General features: G+C 37.5%; 1 protein-coding gene across 2 annotated transcripts; it reads right to left on the reverse strand.

The window, feature by feature from the left end:
- Window positions 1-42: 42 nt before the first annotated feature.
- gnpat (glyceronephosphate O-acyltransferase) lies at window positions 43-20,213 on the reverse strand. 2 transcript variants are annotated; one of them, XM_088625025.1, is made up of 16 exons: window positions 20,053-20,213; window positions 19,109-19,300; window positions 16,343-16,519; window positions 15,313-15,442; window positions 14,547-14,674; window positions 13,981-14,056; window positions 13,012-13,163; window positions 11,777-11,907; window positions 11,075-11,298; window positions 10,320-10,565; window positions 8,997-9,073; window positions 7,935-8,075; window positions 6,572-6,671; window positions 4,829-4,922; window positions 4,008-4,069; window positions 43-2,933 (listed from the first exon to the last, which is right to left on the reverse strand). In XM_088625025.1, exons 1-16 carry the CDS (start codon window positions 20,074-20,076, stop codon window positions 2,890-2,892), a joined length of 1,998 nt encoding a protein of 665 aa, XP_088481151.1. In that variant the 5' UTR covers window positions 20,077-20,213; the 3' UTR covers window positions 43-2,889. The 2 variants fall into 2 exon arrangements, with proteins under 2 accessions (XP_088481151.1, XP_088481150.1); XM_088625024.1 differs by having other exon boundaries at window positions 8,997-9,076.
- Window positions 20,214-20,265: the final 52 nt, after the last annotated feature.

Raw genomic sequence — 20,265 nt, forward strand, 5'->3', positions numbered from 1 at the left:
ATCTTTTCAAAAGTCAACATTTTTAACTAAGGATAATGAAAAGCCTTTTAATGAAACTTTATTGTTAAAAGGAAAACAGGAAAACCCTTTATTACATTAATATAACCACATCTTTACCAAAAACAGCTTAGAAGATTAACAGCATTGAGAACAGGTGTACAGAAGTCAATGGCAACACACAGTACAACAGAAAAAAACCTGGAGCCATTTCAGCATCAACATTCCAAGACCAGTTAGTGCAAAATTTTCAAAAATAACAGACATGGATCTCTTTTATCATACCAGACATGGAGGTCCAGATAATTTCAACTGTCTTTACGAGGAAAATAAGCTTAAGTACAGATAAGTCCAGCAAACATCTACAGTGCATTATAGTTATAGGTAACTTGCAGGTATATAAAACATCTTGAAATATTCTTTTTAGTCCCCAGAAATAACTTCTGCATGATCTGGAGAATATTTCCACTTCATTTACATAAACATCTAATTGATACTCATCTGAGTGCGAAGGTGGAAACAAGTTTTAACAAGAACCCAAAACAGGATTTGTGAAGACCCTCAGTTAAGATTCGCTCCAGTCCAATTTTTAGTTCTAGGTCAAGAGACTTAGTTCCTTTCCACCAGACTGTGAAAAACACCTGTTTTCCCTGCTGTCTTTGAGCAAGGATTTTCAACCTTATCTAAAGACCTCCAAACTGAAAGCACATACATTTTATAAGAATTATATACAATGATGTATTAAAAGTACAGTTAATCAAACCATTGTAAAAGTTGTCAATAGGACAGTTTGTGAGTAACACTTAATTTCAAACACTGCTACATATGAAACTTCCTTTGTTCCTTTGTTTTCAAGGGATCCTTGAATGTGAACTTCCAATTTGCAGAAAATGAATCTCTACTCCAGGGACAAAGAACAAAGGGATGTAGGATGCAGGATGGAGTTTGGTCTCAGAACTGCAAAACTGTTGTTACCTCTGGTGTAAAATAAAGCCAGTTTAGGGAGTGGAGGAGGAAAATACTCGGTCTCTTTGTCCTTTCATTACACTCCTGGTGCTTATTGTAAGTTCTCTTTAAGGCAAAATAATAGGTCTCATTTATCAATCCTATCCTTGCCTTCATTAATGAGATGCTATGGTTTTGGCCATACTGCTCTGGCTTTTATACGATGCAGTGCTTTTGTCCAGGGAAGTGTGCACGTTTTTTGGAAAGAGTAATTTTTTCTTAGTATGTGCATGCTATTATGCAATATTTCATGTTTCTTTAAAAGTACTGATTACTACAAATGGATTATTTTTGTATTCATTAAGCCTACATTTGTGATGGTTTAGTACAGTAAGTGCTATGCATTTAAAGCACAAATAAAGTCAAACACCACTGTGATGTCTTAGCAATACATACAGAATGGATCAGGTACCATAAGGGGAAAAAAGGATGCCAATTTAATACCCTTCAAGTACATTTGATACTTTCTCAAACAAAGATATTGGCACTTACTTCATTTCATAAATAGTGCTTATGAAATTATATTCATCAGTGACATCTTTTCTAAGTTTGTTTTAACTGCTATTCGTAAAAATTCAATGTGTAAAGTTCAGACAAAGAGGGTTTTGACACTGATATCACAAAGACCATAGATATCTCTCTGTACCGAACAAAATAATAATAATCCAAAAATGAACACGAAGACATTAAATGCAATCCTTAATTGAAAGCATTCTCAATTCTTTGACCTATAACTGTGCTGTACTATAAGACTGGGATGAAGATTTCATATTACAGGGTCCAGAACTCTGTGTTCTTTCATTTGGGTGTTGAACAGCACTTTCACAGTGGAATATTCTAGATAGACAATGTATGCATTGCTGTTTTACTGTTTCTAAAAAAAATGTGCCAGGCTAACAGACACTTGTATAACTGAAGAACCAAATTATAGACTAGACTTCCACTGAAGTAGTGCTGAAATTTCAATATACATGTACGTAGTTGTTTATCAAATCTTAAAACAAGATAAAGGGTGACACTAAGCACCATGTTCATCCATAGCATGACCATTGTTTTATAAAGACAATGTAGGACAAAAGAGAGTCTTTCGTTAATAAAAACAGCTTACTAATCAATATGGCTTAAAGTGTGCAAGTTAGACCCTATTAAGTTCTTCACTTCTACAGAATGGACAAACACCACTGCAACAATCTTCTCCTGACATTTTAGAAAGGACAGAATCTACCATTAAACAATGCATTTCTAACCCAGAATATAACCATAATGGCACATCTCAATGATTGAGATCCTCTAGGATTCAGCTGCAACTAATAAAACATTAAATTGACAAACCAGGCAAAAGTTGCTTACAAATCTATTTTTCTCCCTAATCACACAAAGCAACATGCCCAGCTCCCTGCTGAACTCAATGGTTTCATATATAAATACTTTCAAAAAAATAAAATGTGCACCAAGAAAGAAATTCCAAACAAAGGCGGTGATGCTGGTTAACACCTATTTTTGCTGTAAATGCTCTGAAAGCTTGGGAAGTGAATCATATTTATATACATTAGCGATTTGTTACCACACTGTATTACTGTTAAAACAGCCTTGGTAACATTAGCACGTTCAATCAACTGCAGGAGTAACAGACATGAGTAAGCTTAGTCCTTAACTTTGACCTTTTTAAAGATTTTCTTTTTGAATAAAAATAAGAACAGCATTTTTTGTTGCTGTTTTCAACAGTAAGGCTGCCTTCAATGGCAGTCTGTCAAGTCTTTTCAGAAGCTGAAATCAAATTGCCTTTCCACTTGGTATAGCTGCACAGACTTGGCTAATTTGGCATTGTGTTAAAGAAGGCATCAGTAACTCCCAGGTGCTGCTTTCTTTCCTCATGTGGCAGTTGAACTACAATCGAGCGACGACAGGTTTTTGAAAGGGTATTTTACCGCCTGAAGGAGGAGAAAAGAGAATGTAGAGAATCTGGTTAAGTTTGAAAGGTTTGTTTAGAAATTTAAAATCTGACTGCAGTCTTTTCTACTTTAGTAACAGAAAAGCATTTCAAAACCCACTTCCAATTGGCCAAACATAAAATAACAGGTAAATATAGCAAAAATATTTTATAAAATACAATATACCAAAATGACAAGCCACCCCATGAAAACAGGAGGCTTGGTATTCAATGCTGGTCTTACGCCAAACCCATACATATTTGCAGGAGCAGGATCCCCTGAAATCCCAACAGCTATAACGCTGCGGTCATAAAGAACCGATGTTACACACACCCATTTCACAGGCTAATAATTAGCACTCTGGTCACATTCAAAGTGAACCATCACATATACTGTATAGGATATGTGCAGGGTGAAATATCAGTTGCCACTGGTGTGAGATATTTAAACTGCATCCATTCAGCTGTATCCTCTACACACAAGGTGGTGGTGATAACTGTGCCATTATTTTCTGGAATACTCATTTCATTCCATAAGGGTACTGTAGCTGATACTAGGTTTTAACTGTTGAATACTGTCCCACAAACCCCTCCCAGAAAACAATTCAAACAATTATTTTGTTGTTTTTTTTAATTGGATTTTAAGTTGTTTGTATAATAATATTTCAAAAGTTAAAATCTTGCTACAAATTGCTTCAACAGATGTCACCATAGTATTCTTATGGAAAAAAACCATGGAAATTCAACATATGTATGAAACAAAATAATGAAAACAATCATAGAAGTTGCAATTGTTAAAAGGCATGTAAAGTAATACAGAGCACCCAATTTAAACATGGTGAAATGGCTGTCGTCTCAATGTTTTAACAAAGAAAAGAGCAGGAAAATAACTACTATGATGGTCTTCAAACTGGAGAGCAAAATCCATCAAGAACAATTAATTTTTAAACACATCCGCAAGAGTTTATCAACCACAGATCATTTGCATTTGTTTAAGACAAAACTATGTTAAACTGGACCCACTAGGAAATAATATTAAGAAGTTTACATGGATTGAATATTCTGACATACTTACCTAGTGAGTCTTCTAATCTGTTCACAGCGATCTTATTCACTTTCATAAAAATTTCATCGGCTCTGAAATAAAATCTGAAATTCAGTTTCTAATGCAGAAAAAAGTAGAGGTCAACAGAAAATGAGATTGTATGGGGTATGGAATAGTATGGTTCAGTGGAATTCTCTGCTGTCTTTACAATTTACAAACCTTTTCACAGATTCATAGACTCTAAAGCTAAACGAATAGAAAAAATAGTCTTCCCAAAATATGAGCGAACTTCTGTAAAGACTGTAAACTGTGAGAAGGGATCTGAAGTTGAAAAGATCGAGTACAAAAGCATCAAAGGATGTTATTGGAGTGTTCCTGGCGATTACTAATGATTTTGGTGTCATTTTGGTCTGTAAACAAATGTTTTCTTCACACGTGGTTCTGTCAAAACACTGTTGCATAACACACAAACAGTTGTACTTTACGATGTCCATATTGAACACAACGTTTAAACATTCCCTGTCTATGTGGGAAAAAGAATGTGAACCTTCAGATTTAGTAACTGGTGGAACCTCCTTTAGCTGCAATGACCTCAACCAAACATTTACTGCAGTTCTGGACATCAGTTTGTGTTTCTTTTTGGCCCATTCCTGTTTCAATTCATTGATATTTTGCATGGATAACTCCATAAGCTAAAGAGGGCATTCCCTCTAGAAAAAAAAAAATGTTAGTAGTACTGGCCTAGTACTGATGTTTTTAAATGCACCGTAAACAAAAAAAGTAAAAGGAACAGTATCCTCAACATTGCAAAACATCTGCAAATATAGGTGCACATAGATGGTTTAACTTACATTTTGGCTTTTTTTATTATGTTCATCCTCAACAGAGCAGCTAAGGCATTTTTCTGCATGTCAGAAGAAAGAACTTCATAGCACTTGAGGCTTCCTGTCAGAACACAAAGAAATACAAGTTGAATGAGTATTACATTCCTGTGATTCCTTATTGTATTTGAATTGTTTCTTGATCTTAGGTTGTACTGTAGCTGTTATAATCTTGCTGTTTCCTGGTGCTTCTGTGCTTGTAGTTTGTTATATTCTCTACTGTACAATACTTTTTGGGGAGGAGTTTAGGAGGCTTTTATCCAGTATAGCCTCTATCTTTTGACAGCATACATTAATATAGTAGTTCAAGGTAGCTGTGTCAGCGTGCGTAGGCTGCAAAGGTACAAGTAAAGGTTTATTCCATCCTAAAAAAGGGGAGAAACAAACCATTGTGTTTCTTATATTTACAGCATGGAATAAACCTTTACTTGTTCCTTTACATTAATAAAGCATGGAAAGTAGCATAACTGAAACACATTGGTTTGTGTTTATCTTAGTTTTTTCAGGGACAAGCTGCAGTGGACAAGCCTTATCCTGGAAAGCCACAATTCAGCAGGTTTTGTGCATCTCCCTTAAATCAGGACTTCCTAATCCTGGTCCTGGAGAATTTGGAAAATATTCCAAATAAACAATCTGTTGGTCCAGTTGATGTTTCAATTTGGTCATTAAGAACAGCTGGAATAAAACCAGCAGATGTGCAGGCCTGCAGAACCAGAACTGGAAAAATTTAACTTAGACCACTTAAGCAGAATCTTTGTTCAACTCAGTCTGTTGGATAGGATTTAAATAAGTTCCAACACAATGTAGAACATTTTAACTAAACCAATTAACTTATTAAGCATTCAAAACCTTTGTTCTATCTTTACAAACTGTCAAACTCATGGTGAGCTTTAAGATCTGATGAACTATGGATCTGTGGAACTATGGTTCACTATGGTGAACAAAAGCTGATCACCACAGGACTAGTAGTTTCACTGTAAAATACCCTGTTGTGCTTGCCACACATGTTTTTTGAAGGAGTATGATCTTTTGGTAGGGCCCTGACGAGCTCTCCTGGTTTAGCATGTGACTCAAACTCAGGGTAGTGGGTTCCTGTCCCACGTTGGGCGCAAGGTTCCCTAATAACCCATACTGGGCAGCAGCAGTATGGGGTGGTGTTGGAGGCGGAAGATCACATTTCCATGACAATGGCAACAACTATCAGCGCAGAAGAAAGGCCTGGCAATCTACTTCCGTATTTTGCCATGAAAACTCTATGGACAGTGACAGGGGAAGTATCTATAGGGTCACCATGAGTCGACACCGCCTCGATGGCATCCCCATCCCATCACCTTTTGGTATTATTTTAAGCAATTTCTCTAAGTACTACTTAGATGATAATAATTACACTTCCACAAACAATAAATGTATTTATATAATGCTTTTCACCTTATATGAGCTAAAAGTTAAATGATGATGGAATGCAAAAAGTGGATGGATTTTTTGCTTTTTTGGATTTTTTTTACACAATTTCAATCCAGTGTAACATTATATCCATCCATTTTCTAACTGCAGTCTCCTTTTGAATGCCAACCCTGAACTGGATGAAACAGTTAGAAAATAGATGGATGGATAGAAGTGTTTAATCAGATAAAACCAGAACCCAGAGCCCTAAGCACACATTAGTACTACTCTCCTATCTACACAACATTCTGCAAGTGATAACCCAGAGACCTGATAAGAGTCTTTTGACTGCGAAGGTGCAGACCGCAGGGACGTACTCTTTCTCGGCAAAACCGTCATTGACTTCTTCACAAAGGTACTGACACACCGTCTAATGTGGAAAAATGAAAATGTCAGCATGACAGCACAGCACACGCATTACCAAGTTTAGCACTAAAAACTCTGGGAGGTGCCAGTAATTCAACACATATGAAGAACTTTATTGTACCTTAGATTTACAACTAATAATATCCAAATCATAACAATAAAGTGCAATTAGCTGTCAGTGCGTCTTCAATAAATGCTAATTAAGTAAAATATACTGATTACCAGATGAATATGGGATGTTTTTCAATAGGGTAAATGCACTTCACTGCAGTTGTACCGAACTTAAAAAAATAGGATCATAGGATCTTCAACAAAGCACCTAAGTGATAAACATGTTGCAATATTTTTTTTTTGGTAAGACAAAATAAAATTGGAATTGGATGCAATCTCAACATAGTGCATTACTCAGTCCAACACCAACACTACCGTCAAGCACGGCTGGAACATAGATGGAGCAAAGTACTGGCAAATCAGAGGAAAACCTATTTAAGACCTAAAATTGGGATTTCATCTTTCACAAGGCCAAAGCTACACTGGAGTGGCTCAAGAAATGAACTGAATATTCTTGAGTCACCCAGTGAAGTCGTGACTTGAATCGTATTGACAGTCTAACGAAAGACTTGAAAACTGCAGTTCAAAACCAATCGCGAAGCAATGTGAGAGAGCTTGAGTGAAGCTGTCAAGAATAATGGGAAAAACTTGCACCAAGCCTATCTACAAAGATTGGGATGTCTTGTAGCTGTAACTGCTGACAAAGGTGCTTCTACCACATAATGAGTTCATGGATCTGGATGCTTATACAAACATATTTCATTTCTCTTTAGTTTTTACTAATTTACTCCTACCATTAGTCTAAACAAAGTCTAAAGTTTGACCATTTAGGTTTTAAATAAAATATTAAGTTTGAAAAAAGCAGTATGTTTCATTTTGTAATTTCAGAAAATAGTGCATCAATCAGAATGGACTGAATACTTTTCCAAGGCACTGTATATATACTGTATATACACTGTACACACAAAATTGCAAACATACATTTCTTACAAATACAGGCTCCCAGCTTCACTCACCTGAATTGTTTAAAGATTTCAAATATTTTACCAAACCAAAATCAAATACATATTTTCTTCAAGTTCTACAGAAGTACTCAAGTATAACATATACCCAGTGAAAGATTAAATGGATACTGTCAAAAATAATTTTAATATTGAATGACATGCATCTAGAGTTGTAGCATATTTTCACTTAGATAAATTATAATAAAATATACCTGATAACCTTTCAGAAAGGGCTCTACCATAGCCCTAAGAAAGGAAAGGATCGAATGGCCTCTCTCTGTCACCAGAATGTCCTGCTTTAATACTTCAACAGCTCCACACTTCATCAGCAAGTAACAGGCTTCCTCAAAGTCCTGAAGAGAAAATGCAGTGGATAATTGGAGCAACCCTAAAACAAACTGACCAGCAGAAGCTGTAGGTCTGAAAACATTAAAAATCTTTACAGTCCATGATGCTCCTGCAATTTTTTAAATGATTAAGAATGGAAATCTAATCTGTCTGATTTAATAGTGCAGCACATTGATGTAACTGAATTTGGGGCAAAACCATATGCAGCACAGTAGCATAGCAGTTGGCACTGCAGCCTCATAGGTCACAGGTCAGTTCTGAATTGGAGAGATATCTGTGTGGAGTTTGCATGTTTTCCCTGTGTCCATGTGAGTTTTCTCAAGGTACTCCAGTTTCCTCCCACAGTACCAAAACAAGCTTTGCAGATTAACTGGTATACTGTACCTAATGCCCAGCTCTGACTGAATATAAAATCTACTTTTATATAAACAGTACAGTGATATTTGTACCACTGTCCAGGAACTTAAACATAACACTATAAAGAAACAAGTAAAGATTTATTCAATGCTGAAAAGAGAAGAAAAGAAACATTTAGGCTGTGGAGCCTTCTTCGGATGCCAAAACGTTATATTTCTTTTATTCTCTTTTTAGCATGGAATAAACCTTTACTTGTTCCTTTGCAGCCTATGCATGCTGACGCAGCTACCTACAGTACTTGGACTATAGCATAAATCTCAAAAAGCATGGTAAATAATGGTTTGTCCTTCACAAACTTTGTTCACATGCATTTATTTTTTTAGAACATTTTGAACATTTATACATGCATGCCTGTTAATTTGTTCTGTCATTTTAGATATGAAGTAATAAACCTTTACTGGTTTTCACTGTCAGTGTTTAGCATGTTGCAAGAGTAGTGTCTGTTTCTGACCAAGGCTGTCGCTCTTTCCCAACAAGATTGACAGATCCCGAGATTTCAAATACAGTACCTGGACTGTGCTTCCTGGACAGAGGATAAATTCATTGGCAAACACATTCCAGAGAAAGCTGAAACAACCGAAGACTTCTTCTAAAATACATCAAAAAAACTTCTGCCAGTGAAACATCAAAAACATATCTGAATGAAGGATAATTTTATCAAAATATCTGTTAGTCTTTCATTGGCCTTCTCATTGATTGTTGTATAATTATCATAATTGTAGGATTAGTAGAAGAAAATGTCTTGACAAAAAATCTATGATGATTCTTATAACAAGAGAGTGAGAAATGATGGAAGCAAACAGACCAGGACATAAATACTTAGGAGCTATAACAGTCAGGAAATGAAATGATAAGTTAACATTACGTTAAAAAATGCTTAGTATCCTTTTATTGTCTGGCTTTTATGGTTGAAACATAACACAGAAAAGCCAGCGGAAGATGGGGTGAAAGTAAGTAGAAGTAATTTATTCTTTGCACAATAATATGGAATATGACAGAGCCATTAAGATAAGCAATTGCAAACAGACCACAGCAGCACCAGATCCAGGCTGCACAATCAAAGATTAACCAGTATTTCTGGCAATGTCAGCACACTTGGTACCAAAAGATAAAAAACAGCCAGCATGTCACTTTTGTTGGATATGCGAGGTGGCTGTGACACAGAAACAATCTTGGTTCAAAATACAGGTGCAGTGGTGGGGCCTTGAGCCAAGATGTTGTCCGTTACTGGAGAGAACCTATTGAATGAAAGAGCTAATCTGAATGAGTAACTGGTACTCAGGGGGCGTGAAATTACAGTGAGGGAAAGCAGTTGCATGGATTGGCAATGTGTGGAATTAGCCACTCTTCTGGATTAATGAACAGGCTAATAAGAGCAAAAGGGTTATCTGGGAGCTCGACAGGGGTGTTCTTATTGTTATGCATTGAGTTGGTTTACTGGCCTGTGGGACAGTGGGATGCAAGTTTTGGTTACAGATAGGCATCTGTGGCCAAACAAGATCAACTGGTAAAGTTAGTTTCTTAGAGAAGATCTTGTACTTGGTGAAAAGTAAGAGTGAAGAGCTGTGTTGAAATATTTAAAAAAATCTTACAGCAGAAAAAGTTATAAAAAATTAAAAGAATTGTCTAGTTGTGACCAGATACATAAGAAAACAGAATTTCTATCTGACTGGTACCCCTCCCCAAGACATTTTCTACAAATACATGCTGCCACATCAGAACAGCAGATCTACAGATATTTATTGAAACTACCATGATGCCATGTTCAGCAGCAAGCTGCTCTATATAGAAGTCTGAAGATGGAGACAGAAAGGATAAAGTCAAACTGTTACCTCTCCTGGTGCTGCCAGTTGTATGAACTGCCACAGAGACCAGTGCTGGACGCACAAAGATGTGCAGCACCTGGTTCCTGTAGGAGGCGCACATGAGCACAGTGACAGCACGCCTGAAGACTCCTTCCTCTGGGGTTTCGGGCCCCTGCTGTCCCTCCAGTAGCACCACACACCCCCCTGTGAGGGTCACAATGTCATGATGCAGCAACACACTGGAGGAAACCATCTTATTCATGGATACATGATCTGGAAGGAAGAAAAGAAACAGGTTAACGTCATTGAAACAAAGGCAGACAACACAAATATGAACTTTGTAATATATATCTTTTGTACATATCACCAACTTTTGAATCAAAGACTTATCAAATAGTATGTTTATATTCTAACACTGGACTATCACTTCACAACAACTGTTGGTTTTAATTTTAGCTGATACTCATAATTAAATCGAGAAATTAGTCTACAGAAAGGATTTTCTGTATCCACGATGTTTGCAGTATTGATTTGATTTACAAGATGAGGTGTGGTACTGTACAAATAGCCTCATGTATTAAACTTACCATTTTAGCTCGAATTATTGAAAACATGATTATCAACCTGTAGATATACTGTAACTCCCAAATCTGCTTGAAACTAATAATATAAAACTGAGAACTACAAAATAAACCCACTACTTTTAAAACAAACCTAAAATACAGACAGATTTTAAGAATCAATGGCACAGGGCATACATCTCTAAATATGTCATACCATACCAGGCCAGTCCAGGAAGGCTCCAAAAGACTGTGCTATACTTCTCAGCCAGCCAGTCTTTTCGGCGAGGAGAGATAAATCTATCCCACCCAGGTTCTGCATCAGAATGGAAGCAACCAGCACCCAGGGCCTTAGGACCATATTCTCTTCCTGCAGGCGCACTATCTTGTATGCTGTGTCATTGACAAAGGCTTGGGTCTCTTTGCTAGGTTTCCTGGGAATTTGTCTAAGAAAAAAAAGAACCTGACAATGTCACAAGTCAATATAATACAAAGGGCTTGAGAACCACTCATTTACAAACAGGAAACGGCAACCATCATCGGAATGAAACCAGAAATTTCACATTCAAGCTGTCTAGCTTCAAACGCCATTTACCTTTCAGAACTAATGACAACACAGTAATTTCCTCAGGCAAGTTTCATATAAATCTGCTTTGTAGGCATACTGTATACTGCAATGTAGTACAGATGTTGCTGTGATAAATGAAGAAATACTGAAGTAAAAAATATATTATTTTAGCTGATTAAAATGAAGTGCGTTTTTCTCAGCCATGCAAAGAGTTCTGAAGCAAGCCACTGTTCACTGGTCCTCAACTCGTACGTTCTCTTATAAATGTGTATCTGAGACTGCCTAGAACAATCTAAGAGGTAAGCACATAGGGTAGCAGTTAAGTAAATGTTGGCTATTCGTGTCCTTGTTTGTACCTGGGGACCAAGTTGTAATGGGAACGGACAATCTTCCCCTGTGCCAGACTCCGGACTGATAGCGGCTGGCCAAAGTATACATGTATGCTGCCATAATCATCACTGAGTATTTTTCTTGCTTTTAATAGCCCCTGAAAGAGAAAAGGAAAAATACATTGGCTTTATCACACAGCACTTATTTTTGCTCTATTAAAAAAGGTGGTTTGTACAGTATCTTCCAGTCACAGTTTTACAGTGATTGTACTCCTTCATTGTTCTTCATTTTCTACTGATAAGGTAGTTTAGGAAAAGACACATGAAGGACTGGCATCTTTTGTATGTACGCTGGATTATATGATCCTGGCGTTTACATTTGCTAAATTAATAGATTTTTCAGAATTTTAAATGATTTTATTACATACTCAACCAATTTGGAAACGCAAATTGCTTCCTTACGTCTCAGCTTACAGCAAAGACGAGGAGAACAAGGAAGCACAGACGCTCAATGGAGCCGCTCGTCTTTTGAAGCTCTGCAGTGACTTACAGAACAGTTGGGGGGGATGGCAAGTCCCTCAATGACATCACTGGAAGCCTACAGGCTCCTGGGAAGACGCAGATGTCAAGAGACTAAGCCCGGTCTACTAATCTCTGCCCTATTCCTGGTGACATTCAGTCTGCAGCGCACTGCTGATCAGGGAACCCCGATGGTTGTTTAATGTCATGACCCAAGACGAAGGCTCAAACTTACAATGTACAAACTGCACTCGGAACAAGCAATCAGAAGAGCCACTTGTTAGTCCTAAATAAACGGATATAATTAAGTTCTTAATTCACGGCGTGGAACATTTTTTTACACTTTCAGCTCTTTAACAGATTTCAAAGAGCACTTGATTAAATTCCTGCATCCATTCACAGAACATCGCCTCATGGATCAGTGGCCATTGTTACACTTTGTCTTTGTTTATGACTAAAGAGGGCAGATCACAGCTTTTGAAGTCCAGAAATCTCCTCTTTATCTTTCTATATACTGCACAGCCTGTTGTCTGACTTCTCAAACTCTCTTCGTGTGGAAACCTGTGATTTTACCTTAATATTTGGAGACACACAATTCCAGCCATTAAACAAATTCTGGAAATGTGGATGATACCGTAAGTAGCTTGTGCATAATTCTTCTCAATGACTCCTCTATGAATGTGACAGCTGAATCGATACGAAACTAAAGATAAAACCTCAGAAGAGGCCACACAGCAACGTACTGAGGTAGACTCTTTAGGTTTGGGGACTCCGAGAAGCTCTCGAGCGTACAGTGCCTCTTCTAGCACCCTCTCGTAACTTATGCTGATGGGCACCAGACTAATGTCAAACACCTCCCCCTTGAAGAAAGGTTCCATCACAATATTCAACAGCCCTGAAAAGAAAAATCCAAAAAGTGTTCAGATTAAGTGTTATGTATGTTTTGCTTCACAGCTTAAAGATCAACATTTCTTGAAATTTCAAGCTTCCCAAATGAAAACTCCAAATTAGTGCATTAAAAGAAATATTTGCATATGATTAAAAAGAATAATTCAAAATTAGTATCTTGATAACTGGAACACGTATTTTTGTTGGAAACAAAAATAACCAATAGCTTTGCACTTAAAGATGTGACGGAGTCAATCCAATGCCATGAGAGATGGCAGAGGAAAAACCTTGGAGAACTGAAATGTCCCACAAAAACCTTAACCTTCCTGTTTTTATTAGAATGACTGTATGAACTGTATAGAATAGCATGATTATGAAATTTTAAAAACGGAGCACATTTAATAACTGTTTATAATTACTGTGTAACAATTAACTGTTATTACCTTTAAGTGCTCTTAAATACAAAAGCAATGTAATCAGGCCTGAGATATACCACTCAATCAACACATAATATGCAACTGTGAAGCTTAAATCACTAAAAAAAGAAATGTTCCTTAGCTGAGTACCTTATTAGATTTTCTCATTTTTACGTCTAATTTAATTCCACATCACATAGCCAGAAAACCAAGTGTTAATGTAGATACATGAGCTAAGTGTAAAGTTGTATTTTTTATAATTATTCATTGATTATTCATGTTAAATTTTTACAGTCTTATTTAAAGGGGTATGAGGACCCAATTAGGGAAGAAAAAATTAAAACTGCTGTTCACAGCAGAAAGGATGGAAAGTCATTCTGTTGCCTGAAACAGTTTCATTCTGCTTACCTGTCTTGGGGGTCAGGGATTTGCATGTGCGACTTCTGGTTCCTTCTAAAAAGAACTCAACTGGAGCAAAGCCATTCTGAATGAGAACAAAATGGCATATATTGATCAGAACGGCGGGAAACAAATACATAGGTTTCTCAAAGGAATACGGTGTTTCATGGAAATGTTTGTGTTTGTCGCACTTGGTTTTCAATTTGCAGACGGCACAGGGCAGAAAAACCTTGAGGCAGGAAAAACACCCCGAGGACACAAGCATGCAGACTGCGAGAGAACATCCATGACAGTCCAGTGGACAGAACATCTATCACTTTAAAAGCCTGCCAGGATATGAATACCTACCTGAAAAAATACACTGAAACACTTAGGAATTGAGGACTGTCTCTTGCAACATTTTTGTTATTTTTGTTATAAGAAAATTACATTTATGTCATTTGACTTAATGCAATTCGCAACGTAGAATGAAAGAAAAAAATCTTTTTAATCTAATATCTTACAGCAAAAAATTAAAATTCTGAATAAAGCACATCTACATAAACAATACAATGAAGTGCAGTCTTTGTCTTTACCCTTAGCATGGTTTTCACATATTCAGAGAACACAGCCCAGTAGAGTTTGTCCCCTCCAAACGAACGCCGGATGAAAAAAGCACCAGATGCTCGCAACATCTCGCCAACAAACTTCATCCCCAGAAAGTCTGCAAGGTATTTAACATTTACAGGAAGACGTTCAGCAGGTTTCACAGTTTCGTTTTCAATGTTTTCTCCTTTACAAATGGAATAGATTTTGCACATTTTCTGTGCAAAAATTACATATCTTGCAAACTGCAGACTGATATTGGCCCAGTTTTGTTTTCTCAGCCTCTGAATTTCATTTTTGTACAACACAAATGAAGACGATTCAACCTGCAATCTGCTTTTTTTGATTTTCAGCATGCTTGCAAAATAGATGACACAGAACCAAGGATTAAAACAATCTAAAACAAGGTACCTTGACTGTTTCATTATTCTACTAAACAACACGGACTGTCGGGAGCTACGTAAGCAAATCCCAAGTGGTTCTTTCTGCTATATATTAGGCTGACAGTCTGCAAACCCACCCTTCTGCATAAACATATCAAGTTGATCTATACAAACATGCTGTATCCATGCTATCAAATCTCTTGCAAACTATTTTGAAAATTCCATTTGTGCCGATCTGGATGAACTATGTCTTCATGGGATTCCTTCTGATTCATCCAGAATGCAAAAAGCTTTCATTTGTTTACTCCCTTCAACCTTGGAAAACCTCTGTGTGTAGATTTTAGTGCCAAAGCTTTTAAGGTACTGTACTTGCCCATTCCAGCCGCAATAACAGGCAGGGAGAGATCGCACGTGTAGAGAATGTAGGACAGCATGAGGAAGTCAATGTAACTGCGATGACTGGGAAGCAGCACCACTGGATGCTCCTGAATAGCCTGCTGAAGCTGAGAAGGAAGAACAAGAAAGAATCATTTCTAAGGTTAGCAGCCATTCAAATAGGTTCCTGCGAAGGATAACTAAATTTATTCAAAAAAAAGAAAATGAACAGCTTAAACCATATATAGAGAAAGCTTTTATTTTTCTCAAACCCCTAATATGCACACTGATGCAGTTCATGAATCTGAAGCATTCTGCATATACTAGCTGGCACACACATCAAGCAAGCCAACTTTCATCAGTAGTGTTTTATATAGCAGCACAGTGGCACAGTGGTTAACATTACTGCCTCACAGCACTGGGGCCCAGAGTTCAATTCCAAACCTGGGGTGCCGTCTGTGTGGAGTATGTATGTTCTCCCTGTGTTTGCATAGTATCCACGTGCACCCAATTTCCTCCCACAGTCCAAAGACATACTGGTAGTTTGATTGTTTCCTGGGAAAACAGGCCCTGGTGTGTGTGCATGTTTGTGTCTTCTGCGTGTGCCCTGCAATTGACTGATGCCCCGTCAAGGGCATGTCCTGGCTTCTGCCAGTCGCTTGCTGGGATATGCTCTGCAACCAAGTACTGGATAAAGCAGTTCAAAAAATGAATGGATGCTTGTATTTAATTAATGCAATATTTCATTACTTCTTTTGTGTACCAGGAAAAAATCAATAGGCCTTTAGACTAACTACTATACCACAAAATAAATGTGCCTTAAAAATTACCAAAATATTAAAAAACTATATCAGATTGTCCAATTGAGCCCATAATTACTGTAAATTACGTTAACAAAGTTCAAAAGAAACAAATAGCCCTCAGAGAACCAAGACTTGAATGAAACTTGTTCTAGAAGAAAAAGCCTTTTTTAGGTTCCAGGATAACCAATATCAATCTCTCAAAGGGAATAGGAAATAAGGACTCACCCTCTGGATGCCTTCCTCGTTTACTCGGACTCTCCGGAACAGGGTCTTGAAGGCCTTGCTCAAGACAAAGGCAAAAAGGCGCACTGTGCTGAGCTGGAGCCGGTGGGCCATCTCCTCCAGGATCACAGCTGCCTCCTCCTGGATAATCTCAGGCGACTCCCCTGTGTCCTTCGACATCTAGGCAAGATCCCAAAGGATAAGGAGGAATCGAGCTTAGACATCCTTAAACAAACCAGGAGCTTAATCTTCTGTCATTAGTATCTGTAACTTCAATCACCTAGAAATGAAACACCTAATAATTTATGGCTAATCCTCTATGCTTAATAATAACAATTAATAAATAGAAGGCAATGAATATTTTTGTTCAGCTGAGATATAGCGCGGGGCGATGCAGTGGCTCTGTGGCTAAGGATATGTGATGCAGGCTGAGCCAGGGATTCTCAAGGACCTGGTTTTACTACAAGTTTAAGGTATGAGTGAGAGAACCAGTGACCCAGTGGCTTCCTGACTCCCTGTCCTCCCAATGGCATGAGAGCTACAGTACGACTTGAGACATAGAAACACACAGCTGGCTTGGTTCCAAACCAAGGGGGCACCAGATAAAAATAATTAAAATAAAGATGCACTCTTGAAAGAAACATGTTTAAAGTAACTTATTTTACACATTACGGAGTGCGATTTAGGACAACATGATTTGTGCTTTTTTATGGCGCTGGTGGAACATTAGGAAAAACAGGATCATGCACAAATAAGACATCAATGGCTCAATTCACAGAGCCATTTTTACAACTTCAGTACATCAACAACTTCCTTCCTATTTCTATAAAGCTGGAGAAAAGCTGTGAAATACAAATAGCCAAAACAATTTACTTAGGTTTAAGGAGGTGCGTAATTCTATTAGGCCTTTTACAAAGGATATGTATATTGATTTCACAAACATCTAAGCATTATGTGGTTCACAAAGTAAAGCAGATATTTTACTGATGTCCCATCAGATAAAAAGCAACAAAGAATATCTGCACATACAGTACATTCGTTTCACTGTTAGTAGTCACCTTACTAAAGAATTATTATTAGATTTATTTAAATACTCTTTATGGAAAAGTAAATTAAAAAAGAAACTGAGAACAGAGAAAAATAGGCCTGTACTCATGGTAGATGATGGGATATCTGTATGTGTGACAACTTAGCATTGTTGGGTAAAGTTACATTCAAAATGTAATGTATTAGAATAAGTTACTTTTTTAAATTAAAAAGTTGGGTTTTTTTAAGTAATCAGTTACAGTGACATATGTAGTGTATATAATTACTATTTACAGTGATGCATTACATCTCAAACCAATTTCCCCACAACAGGTTAATTTTACAAAGTACTGTAATCTTTTCCATAGGTAACTTATTTGGCATGTGAAGATTTACACTACAGCCTTAAACCAAAGACTAAAATATAATATATTTGTGATGTCTGTGTATAAATGAATATGCATACATTTCAGTCTACGTTTAAGGCAACAATGCACAAGTATAAATTTGGAGATTTCATTAAAAATGATCGTTAAGAAAGGCAGGTTTCTTGCAGGTGTATAGACACAAATCTGCAAATTTTTTCACACCCAAAACCATTTAGCTCTTCACAATATCCAAGATGAATCATGAGAGCACACGGATGTTCATGGGGTGGGGCAGGCAACAATCCTTAATCCAAACTGAAGAAGGAATTAGATTTCGCCATGACACGGGGTTTAACACTCCCACTGCTTTCCTAATATGCTTGGAGATTGTTAATGACCATAGTGTACCAGATTTCAGTTGAAAATCATGGGTAAAAATGGCACCTTCACCACTCATCTGTCAGAAAAATGAGCGTGCCAATCAGATTATATAACTGCTGCAAGATAAATCCAGGATATCTATAATCAATAATATGGAGAATTGAAACAGTGTATTGAAACAGCTTACTCCAGTGAAACTGAAAATATTATACTAAATCCATCCATTTTTAATCACTTCATCCAATTTAGGGTCACGGGGGAGCTTGAGCCTATCCCTGCAAGCAACTGGCATTAGGCAGGACAACACCCTGGATAGGCTGCTGGTCAGACTAGGGCACACACAGACACAAACACACACCCTTACACCAGAGTCCATTTTACACTACCCAATTGACATATCAGCAGAACCTGGAGGAAACCCATGTGAACACAGGGAGAACATACAAATTCCACACAGATAGTGCCCCAGGTCCGAAACTGAGCCCAGGGCTCCACCCTGTATCTTATTTGCCATCTTTTTGTCTACCCTTGTATCCACTTTGTAAGTACATTAAACTTGATTATAACTGAAATGTATATGATTATGCTTGCAGATTATCAAATACTTTCCAAAGTACTGTCATTGCTTTGGATATTTCAAAATCGTGGAAATTCTGTGCTCTTCCACAAGGAATATATCAATGTTGAATATATAAACACTACCTACAATAAATCCTAGAAGGTCCTTAAAGATTTTATTAATAAACTGTAACTTGTGTAATATCTGGAACGTCATGGGTTCAAGAGCAAAACAAAATGCAACAATTTTAAAGGAAAAATGGAAATTAAGGCAGAAAACAACTTCCATTGGTATGGTTTGAAGAACAGAGTAAAAGGATATGTTTTGAGAAATATTTAATGTAGCAGCGAGACTCAAAACCCCCCAAACAACCTCCAAAACAAGCATCTGATTAATGTAGGACCACAGGAAAAAATCTCCATCTTGCTGCCTTACCTGCTTAATAACATAACGAAGATGATCAGATTGGAGCACCATCGTCTTGAGCATGCTGGCTTTGCAGGGAACAACTCCCTTGTAGAGCACAGGAGTGTAACATCTCAGAGCGTATCTCACATCGCTGGAGTTCCGCCTCTCGTCCAAAATATCTTCAAAGTCGTCTCTCCTCCTCAATGCAGGATCACGTTGCTTTAAATAAAAACAGAAACAAATGTTGTACGCACACAATGGTATTTTTTATGATGACGTTTTCTTACGATATGAAGATTTGTTATTCATGTTAATTCTAAGCTTGGCGTTCAGGACTGTCAAAGGAAGGCGACACGCATCCAGGAAAGGACGTGAAATCACCATTCGAGAAAACGAAGACCACAGCATGAAACTACCAAAAAACGAAACATATGAGCTTGTCCGCACAGTAAAAAAAAACTTTATGCAATTTATGAACTGACACGAGCATTGTACAAATACTGCCGTATTGCTTTTCAGGTAATCAACCTAATCGCATAATTTTGCATCACAAGCCATGCATAAAAAGTTTTTCTTCCCCCTGCCCGTCAGCATCTACTTGCAGGGAAAGGTATAGAGCATTCTTTATATCCGGGACCCAACCAAGCACGTGGAATTAGCCATAAGGTAAACCCATTTTGTGAGATTCCGATGGCTCTCATAACACAGAATATGAAAATGGTCATTAACACATGAATGGGAAAGACCGTAACAGTTTCATCAAAATAAAACTTCAAAGCACTTTGTCACTTTGGACGTCCCAGTCGTGGAAATGGGGTTGGTGTGTCTCCCGTCTGAATCCCAGAAGGTGTAGTAAAGGTATAACAAACTTATATACGTTAATTAAATATGACAGCAGTCACAACACATTACAAAAGGAGCATATCTATTCAACGTCAGATATAAAGGTTTTTGATTTGCACCATACGTACCGAATACAATGCTTTAGATGCCATTCTAAAAGTAAAGAAATGTTACAAGATAGATCCTGAACCAATGTAAGGCTGAGCTCAGGTAGTACACCCAACGCCAGACTTGCAGAACATTCTACTCTGCAGCAGGTATTTGGTGGGCGGTGCCTGTCTCACCAGACGTTCTCGGCTTTCCGGCGTGGGAGGAAGCTTGACGGTGGCCGAGGATGGACA

Source organism: Lepisosteus platostomus, chromosome 3, assembly GCF_059453375.1.
Source record: "Lepisosteus platostomus isolate fLepPlt1 chromosome 3, fLepPlt1.hap1, whole genome shotgun sequence".
In the NCBI taxonomy this organism is placed as follows: domain Eukaryota; kingdom Metazoa; phylum Chordata; class Actinopteri; order Semionotiformes; family Lepisosteidae; genus Lepisosteus; species Lepisosteus platostomus.